The sequence below is a fragment of the Centruroides sculpturatus genome, unplaced genomic scaffold, assembly GCF_000671375.1.
Source record: "Centruroides sculpturatus isolate CEXI.00-Female unplaced genomic scaffold, Cexi_2.0 scaffold1002, whole genome shotgun sequence".
In the NCBI taxonomy this organism is placed as follows: Eukaryota; Metazoa; Arthropoda; class Arachnida; order Scorpiones; family Buthidae; genus Centruroides; species Centruroides sculpturatus.
The window spans coordinates 194,548-204,273 of NW_019385192.1; the positions used below are offsets into that span (position 1 = coordinate 194,548).

At 32.4% G+C, this 9,726-nt stretch overlaps 1 protein-coding gene across 1 annotated transcript in view; it reads left to right on the top strand.

Moving 5' to 3' along the window:
- Positions 1 to 9,726, top strand: part of LOC111635967 (probable ATP-dependent RNA helicase DDX43) — a 100,156-nt gene that overhangs the window by 73,635 nt on the left and 16,795 nt on the right. Inside the window, exons 14-15 of the mRNA XM_023381117.1 lie at positions 604 to 711; positions 3,823 to 3,897. Coding sequence (XP_023236885.1) covers positions 604 to 711; positions 3,823 to 3,897 — 183 coding nt within the window. The remainder of the gene's footprint in view (positions 1 to 603; positions 712 to 3,822; positions 3,898 to 9,726) is intronic.

The following is a 9,726-nucleotide window of genomic DNA, read 5'->3' on the forward strand; positions in this document are numbered from 1 at the left end:
TCCTGTCCACCCTGTAGATCTCTACTGCTTCTAATATTTTGCTGGTCGAAGATCTTCTGTATTAGCATAGCTTGGTCCCAACGGGGAAATNTATTTTGGGTCTAAATAGTATTTCCATGCATTTGGTACATGAATGGCATCCGTGTTGACGCAAGCTCCACTCCTGTCCACCCTGTAGATCTCTACTGCTTCTAATATTTTGCTGGTCGAAGATCTTCTGTATTAGCATAGCTTGGTCCCAACGGGGAAATCCTCGGATCGCTGGCATATCCGGGGATTTCTCTGTTGGGACCAAGCTACACTAAGGTACCAGCAAGGAACTAGAGCATCTGAAACAAGTTGTGTCAAGTGAGTGGCTGTACATAACCATTGTAATAAATCAGAAACATGACCAATGATATTTTTTCCACTATCAAGTCTCATCTCCAAAATTTGGTATTCTTTCTTTTATAATGTTATTTACATAAAACAAATGTACAGTTTATTACTATTCCTTAACTTTAAAAGCTCTGTCTAATAAAATTTATATAAATTGTAATTTTTAAATTTTTTATAAAATTATAAAAGGTTTATAATTGAATTGATGAATTTTTTTTTTTATAGAGATCAGAGTGATCGTGAACAGGCTCTTGAAGATTTGAGAACTGGTATAGCTCGCATTTTGATTGCAACTGATGTTGCATCTCGTGGTTTAGATATAAAAGATATTACGTGAGTATAATTTACTAAATATTAATATTACACACCTTCCAACTTTTATGAATTTTTCTTAGCTTGTTTGGAAGGTGCATTTAAACTATACAGTTATAGCAAATTTTGACCAAACATCAAATTTTCCAATTTTCATATGTTTAAAGCAATCTACCATAGAACATGTCCCACTTTACAATATTATTAATTAACCCTGCATCAGGTGTGGCAGGAGTAGAATGTAGAAATTAGAACAACAGTGTAGAAATTACTGTCTAGATGCTATGATATTTTACACTGCTATAAGTGAAATAATACTCAAGTCAACAAAAATAGAAATTTGTTTGTCTTCTGTTGGATTTAAACATTCAGTTGGAGAGTTATTTGTTGACAATGGAAACCTGACTGACTGACTAATCACCAATCTCAATTTCAATGAAATTTTGTGAGCCTGTTGTATTCATTCATATTACACTGTACACTGTGCCAATATCTCATAATGACCCACTATTTGTATATTAACATCAAAAGTGCTCAGCAAAAATTATACACAGAAATTAAAACACCTTAATTTGTTGCCGAGAAATATATTTCAAAACAAACGTTTTCAACCTGATTAACAGGCCATCCTCAGGTAAACGAAAATGGAACAGATACATTCCATGTATAGAATATAAATATTTAAATCAAAATTTAGAACAAAAAATTTTAAAAATATACAAGAGAATATATAAAAATAACACAAAATAAAATTAAAATATATAAGAGAATATATAAAAATAACACAAAATAAACTAAAAAATGAAAAATATATAATAAATATAATAAATCTTCCAATAAACTAATTCTAGCTTGAGTTTTCAGTGAACTTTTTAATCATGTATTTCCACGCCAACGACAGGCTCTCAGCATCTCTCGCATTTAAACATCATGTGAGATGTTTAAATGCGAGAGATGCTGAGAGCCTGTCGTTGGCGTGGAAATACATGATTAAAAAGTTCACTGAAAACTCAAGCTAGAATTAGTTTATTGGAAGATTTATTATATTTATTATATATTTTTCATTTTTTAGTTTATTTTGTGTTATTTTTATATATTCTCTTGTATATTTTTAAAAATTTTTGTTCTAAATTTTGATTTAAATATTTATATTCTATACATGGAACGTATCTGTTCCATTTTCGTTTACCTGAGGATGGCCTGTTAATCAGGTTGAAAACGTTTGTTTTGAAATATATTTCTTGGCAACAAATTAAGGTGTTTTAATTTCTGTGTATTTGTATATTATTGAAAAAATAACACTAAATATTTTTTATTACTATACTGTTATGGAAGAGAGAGGTGTTTAAGTTAGTAGTGATCTAGTTAAATCATCATGTGAACTGCTTGAGATACCAGATAGATTTGATTCCAGATAAAATTTGTGTGTGTGTGTATATATATATTTATATAATTTATATATATAAATTTTATCTGGAATCAAATACATACCATATACATACATTAACATAACAAGAGAGACTAGTGTGTGCAACTGATTTTGAACTAGAGATTGTATTTTAACAGCATCCTCAAGATTGGCTATTATCCTATTGCTTTTAAGATGATATGTACAATTTTGTAACTTTTTGATAAAATTTTTAACCTGTCTGTAAAAATAAACAACACATTGACTGACATGGGAGTACATTTTAGGAAATAATTTTTAATTGACGTGATGAAAAATCGTATTCATCTGTAAAAATTTTATAGTACATTTGTGAATTTGACTACTACATGAATCTATTATTAATAAAAACATTTTATTTTTGACATATGGTTGAAATATTTAAACAAAATCAATCCTAAAACAATCATTTTATGATTTTATTTACAATGATTTAAATAAATTCTTATTTTGGCACATTTGAGTTGCTTATTTGTCAAATCAATTAACTCCACAAAACAAAAAGTAGATAAATGATGAAATAAGATATATTCTTTTTTAAAACTTTTTTAAAATTTAAGTAAACCTTGTAGAATTTATTGTTAAGTTGTATCTTTTATCTAACAACATATAAAATAGTAAAGTTAATAACAATTATTCCAGGAATATACTATATTTTTACATTTTCACATAACTAATAGGGTTAGTTGATTTGGCCTGTGAATGGCTCATTTATTAAGCTTTTTGTAAAATACTTTTAAAAATAAATGCCACCTATAAATAATATAAATATTGCTAGATATTGATTATATATTATATAATATAAGAATACACATAAAATTAAATAATACAGAATATGATTGAAATGTGTGTACTTTCTGAAAAAAAAATGAGGAGGTTAACAAATTTGGAATAAAACAGAATTTGATGTGTGTATTTTCTGAATTTAGAATTGCAATTAATTAACATCAAGTAATTATAAAATTATATTTATAGAATAATCTTATATCTCAATTTTATTGTTCTATAAATTAGATTTTTTATGCTAAACTTAATATAGCATAGAGCAGGTTTTTACATTGAATCTTTTATACTCTATGAAAGAAAATTGTACAGTAATAGTAAGAAATATTTTTGGAAATACAGTATAATTTAATCCTGTCTAAGAGGAATCCAAAGAAAAAAGAAGTTTCATTATTGAAAAATTCTCTTTTTCTGCTGTTTATTTAATTTCATAGCAAGTCTTTTAGATAGATTATTAAATTTATTTAAATCATATTAATATTACTCAGAAATTAAGTAAAATATATACTGTATAATAACTAAAAATAAATTTATTAACATAAAAATATTGTAATTTTTAATTTAAATGATGATTGTAATTTTTTATATTATTTTTATTATTAAAATGAAGAATTTTCAATGCATATCAGGCTGGCTATAATTTCAACATAACTATGCACAATTAATCTTTTAGTTGCAGTATAATTAGTTGTTGTATAGTTACATCTAAATATGATGATGATAGTAATAAATTGAAAAATCACAACCATAAATCAAGCTACTAAAATAACTAAATCAAAACTTTATATTTTTAATTTTTTAAATATTGTAAAAATTAAAATTTTAAATCTACAATATAAATATATTTTTGTATAAAAGAAATATATGTATATATAAAATTAAATATGCAAAATATTTTTTAGGCATATTTTTAATTATGATTTCCCAAGAAATATTGAAGAATATGTTCACAGAGTTGGAAGAACTGGAAGAGCAGGGTATGTATTTATTTATGTAAGAAATAATACTTATTATTAAAAGTTGTAAAAAAATTGTTTATAAATTTTATATGTGGGAGGGGATCCAAAAAAAAATTGTGTATTTATTTTTACATGTTCAAACTTTTGTGAGGTTGCCAAATTTAAAGGATAAACAAATGTCATGATTTATTGGATGTGGGGTGAATGGAAGTGAGGGAGACACCTGCAGTTACAAATAAACCCATTTATTAATTAAGTCTTACATCAAGTGGAGTGACTTTTCAACAATTGGTGCTGGTCTGTTGGAGTGTGTATGGCCCTGGGGTGATCGGTCGAGACGATTTTTTAAGGAGTTGTATGTTGGGAAGTCCGGAAGTGTTGAAAAACAGTCCAATGCGGAACGATGAAGATAAGGATGAAAGTCCCTAATCTCTTGCTTTCCAATTGGTCAGTTTCTTGTATCCAGGTAGATAAAGACCATTTTCAGCCAGAAAGGGTCAAATTCGACACTGTATCTTTGTTTGATCGAGGGAATTTAATCAAACTCGTGCTCATATTTATTTATTGTTTACTACTGATTCTTGTAAGTCTGAAAAACAATCTCTGCACTAGATCTCCTTTTTAAAGTTTTTTTCTCTCTCTCAACTAAAAATTTTTATTCTTTCCTGTTTTTCTTCAACTTTTTATGAGCATTAGAATCAAAGCTTGATCCCAATTTGACACTTTTATTCAATTTTTACACGTGAGCTCAAGTATTGCTCAGGCCTCACACTTTAGTCAGCTTCAAAGTACTCTGCAATGCACTTATCAAGACTTTTTTCCCACTGTTATAAACAATTTCTGAATTTATCAACTTTGATGTCATTTAATGCTTCTGCAGTTTTTTGTTTCACCTCTTTCACAACAGAGAATTTTTTTCTTCTCCCTGGATGAAAAATCCTCAAACAGTTGCACAGGAGTTGAACAGGGAAGGTGAAGCATGTTTTTGGCCAAAAATTGTTGAACACAGTTTGGTATAGGCAGGAATGTTATGGTGGAAAACCCAGTCACCTGTTTAAAATGCTGCTTCTGCTGATCTTGACACAATCTTCTCAACTTCCAGATAAAAAAAACTCTGGTTAATGATTTGACCTGGAGGAACAAATTCTAAAGGCACAATATCGATCACGTCAGCCATTACGAAATAGCATAATGCATTGAAAAAAATTTCAGTTCACTGCTGCAAAACAGTCTCTCTCAACAATGCCATTTGATAAACTGATGCATATGGATTTATTGAATATTCACCTAGTACATGAAACTTCTACTAGAAGTCTGCCATCCAGAAGAGAATTTTGGTTTTTTTTTTTTTTTTGGTCCCCTTACTTATGTGGGGGCCGAGGGGGGAAGAAATTACAAAGAAACTCTCGACGAACGATAATAGGCGATACGTATTGTCATCGTCTCCCTTGCCATTTGGATTGCCGAGCGGTAACAATCAACGACATATGGAAGCAGTTGAGTCAGAGATAGATGCCTCATTTACAAACAACACAACCGTTTATTAAACACGAAAGAAGCTTACAAGATGTCCGCGATCTTGGAAGTTCTGCGGCGGTTGCGGCCTCTGGGTCTTCCTCTCCTTTCCAAGACAGTCCCATTTTGAAGGAGTGTCCCTTGTTCGCGAAGGAACCATTCCATCACGTCTCGACGACTCCAGGACGATGTGGTCGACTTCCGTTGATGGAAAGTTGTCGATCCGAGGTCGGGAGATGGAGACGAAGATGGGTGCGAGACACACACACAACAACAGATCTGTCACTTGGAACTTTCGGGAGAAGAAGCCGTCGCGTCCTCGAATTTCCGGGGTTTTATCTGTTTTCTCTCAGATTCCCCTTTCCGATTGGTCTCCCGTCGTCACCTGATGACAATTCGAAACCTTTCGGGGGCGCGGGAGAGGTCAAAATCGAAGTTTAATTCGATCTCCAACTGGAAATGGTCGACGGACTTACATTCTTCTATTGTTTGAAAGTCTTCTATTGTCTAGTGTCGCGTTTTCATAAAATAAAAAGCTATTTCTAACTACTATATTTTTTTCTCTAAAACAATTACTTTAACGCGAATTTTAGTGAGGGTTCGGACCTGTCCAGAGCCTCACAGAGCTCCCTGCCATTTTAAAATGTCGTAACGGAATAATGACATTTTAGCTGGCAGCTCTGGAAGCTGTCAGTCCCTTCTCCCTTTGTTTGCCAAGTGAGGTAACAGTGACACTTGCCTGAGAATCTATTTTTCTCTGGTGCACGTTCGGTTTCGCGTTACAAAGTTCTTTTTTTCGATACATTATTTCAGAGGTATAGAAATCGTTTACAATTCATTGAAATGTTCGTGTAACATCACATGTCTGTTTATAAGATTGATTACAAACACTCAAATAACAATCACGGTCATCGAATAACATTTTAACAACTTAAAAGCTCGACAAATATTTTCTAAAACTTTTTTTTCTCATTTTTAGACTGAGCAATTCACATAATTTGTAAATAATTTCACAAAATTTTATTAAAGCCTAAAAGAGGGACAACCTTCTATCTGTCACACTTAGAAAATGTATGTAAAAGTTTCCTTAGGTGCCGTCACTTCCGGTACACGGAGTGTTGCCCTAACTTCGAGTTTCGTACTTTTGTTGCTGGTTCTATCTCCTTGTTCAAAATTCCAGGCAAAATTTGACGAAGTATTTTTCCGATTATTTGAATCAACTCGATATCTGAATGTCGGTTCTTCGAACAAGTAACAACTTTGTCATCTTTTGGATGCAGTCAGTCGCAAATCAAGGTCACTGTTCTAAGTCTACGATTCCCAGAATCGATTGGTTGATTGAAAATTAATTCGGAAGTGATTTCGGACTGTTATCAATTGACAGTTTTCTGTCATTGGTTTTCTTCCAAAGCAGATTACCGCAAATCAAGGTCCTTATTCAACTTCATGTTCCGTTTTACTTCCATTCTATACTCCGTTTTACAATGGTGCATTTAAGCCAGTTTTTGGTTGTGATTGATATCAATACTTTTTCATATAAATTTTGGAATCATGGAAATTTTTCTAAAATTTGAACCATAGGAATTACTCTTATCTTTAACCAATGTTTGTCACAGGAAAACTCGATCGCGACAATTCTGTTTTTCTTTCAAAACGCGAGTTTCTTACCATAACAAAATAACTGTTTCAATAATACAAGTACAAGCAATATTCTGTAATGAATTACAATCAAAATTTTTGTTTAAACACAATCGAATCACATGTTTCTTCATGGTGATCGTATCATGTCGGAACTTTTTCTGGGAAATACCATTGACAAATTTCAATTCGCGACCAACATATATCCTGTCGATTAATGCAGGTTTAAACCAAATTACATATTTACTTCTAAACAAAATTTTCACCGAAGAACACATTGTTGAGTCATTATTATCGGATTGTATCATCCGTAATCTACAGTCAAGTAACATTGACATTATCAATTCACGACAAATAATTTGTATTGCTTTTCTTATTTCAAAACATTTTCATTTAAGCTGACGTCTGTCCTCTTTAACAAAAGAGAGAGAGCTCTCCTTTTACAGTTTATACTTTGTTTGATCCGAGTCGGCAGCAATAATCTGTTTCGACCTTTGGTTGGGGAAATGACTTAGTTACGTCGTAAACAGTGTCATCTTAGGTTTTGTCTTCCAAAGGAAACCTTATGCTGCTACTCTTTGGACTTTATGATTTTTTTTTTTTATTCTAACTTTCCTCTTTTTTTCACTCGCATGCAATTATATACCTCTTATTATTTAAAAGATCGCGTTTCGTCGCGCTGCATTATTCTTACTATTTAAAGTCGTTTGCGTTTTCCTTTTTCTGATAATCTCACCAAAGGGTGCAAAAATTTCGCTCCTACCATCACCAAAAAGCCAGTGATTTCATGCGGATTATTTGGGTTTTAATGCGCGTTTCTATTTTCCTATTTTCACAAAATATTACATCTACTTTATAATTTCTTCTCGCTATTTCCACAAAGTTCTATTAATTTCTTCTAATTAAAATATTCGTTCGCTCGCTTTTAAAACGGATCAGACTCACAGAAGAGTGCAAAGAAGTGATTCTCTGCTTCCTCATATTGATACTCATAAGCAAGTGTTTCGCGTCGATTATAATTTTTTTTTTTTCTACATCGCATAATCCTTTTTCTGGATCTACAGAATTTATTCTATATTTCTATTAGTCCGTCTATTTTTTCGGATTATTCAATATATTTTCTAAAATTATCTATTAATTTTTTTTCTCAAATTCTTATATAATTCTACTTATTCTAATTTTTGCAAATTCGCATATATATTTTTCTATAAACTATTCTATTCGTATAAGTTTACATGTATCTCTACTATTTCGCAAGAGATCGCATTGGCAGAACAATTGTTTGCTTGGCTTAATTGTCAAAACAAAACTGAGAACTCGATTAGATAATTGATTATCCTAATCTGCCATTTTCCTGCCGCAAATTAAAACTACGCGTGTAAATTTTTTTTTCTACGCCTATGCTTCTATTCTGTTTATTTTATCTCTCTAAATCTATGTTTCTAAATCTATATCGAAATCTAAATTGCTCATCGGTCGTTTGCGTCCGCGACGTTCGATGATCTAATTCTAACGCGTTTGATCAGCAGCACGCCCAATCTCCTAGGGAAATTGTCAATTTCTCTAAAGGTCAAAGAACACGAGTGGGCTGCCACTTAAATTACATAATCACGCCAAAGCATCAGTCTCTGTATTCATCGTTCGTGCTCCCTGAGCTCCGAAAATGAATTTTGGCCTCGGCTTCCTCACCAAGTAGGGAGTGCGGATGATGAGGTATGGGGCAACCTCATCTTCCTCAAAATATATACCACTCCTGACACCAATGTGGGGGCCGAGGGGGGAAGAAATTAAAAAGAAACTCTCGACGAACGATAATAGGCGATACGTATCGTCATCGTCTCCCTTGCTGTTTGGATTGCCAAGCGGTAACAATCAACGACATGTGGAAGCAGTTGAGTCAGAGATAGATGCCTCGTTTACAAACAACACAACCGTTTATTAAACATGAAAGAAGCTTACAAGATGTCCGCAATCTTGGAAGTTCTGCGGCGGTTGCGGCCTCTGGGTCNTTTACAAACAACACAACCGTTTATTAAACACGAAAGAAGCTTACAAGATGTCCGCGATCTTGGAAGTTCTGCGGCGGTTGCGGCCTCTGGGTCTTCCTCTCCTTTCCAAGACAGTCCCATTTTGAAGGAGTGTCCCTTGTTCGCGAAGGAACCATTCCATCACGTCTCGACGACTCCAGGACGATGTGCGTCCATGCGATGCTTCAGGGCGCGCGTTTACACAAGCATTTGAGCACAGTGTGTTCGATCGATTTCAAATTGTGAAGACCATTTTTTCCCTCCAAAAAATATCTCTATATATGCATTTATTATTTACGATATTTGTTATAATTTTTGTTTAATCACTTTATTTCAACTTTTTTTTTGCTAATTATGTAATCGCTCAAACTTTGTTAAAGCCTTAACTGTATCATGAACAACAACCGAAGTTGTAGAAGGAAATTCGCCTATTTTACCGATCTAGGGATCCCCTTTTCCAAATTTTAATATAAACTCAAAATAATTTAAAAAGACAAATTACAATAAAACGGTTTATTATCCAACTATGAGAAATTTCACAACACGCCAAGGAAGAGAGGAAGGAGCAATTAAATAATCAAAATTATGAAGGATTAAAAAAAATATATAAAAATGGGGAATATCGCACTTCTAACAATCTCTGCGAGTATGTGGGCTAAATTTAAAG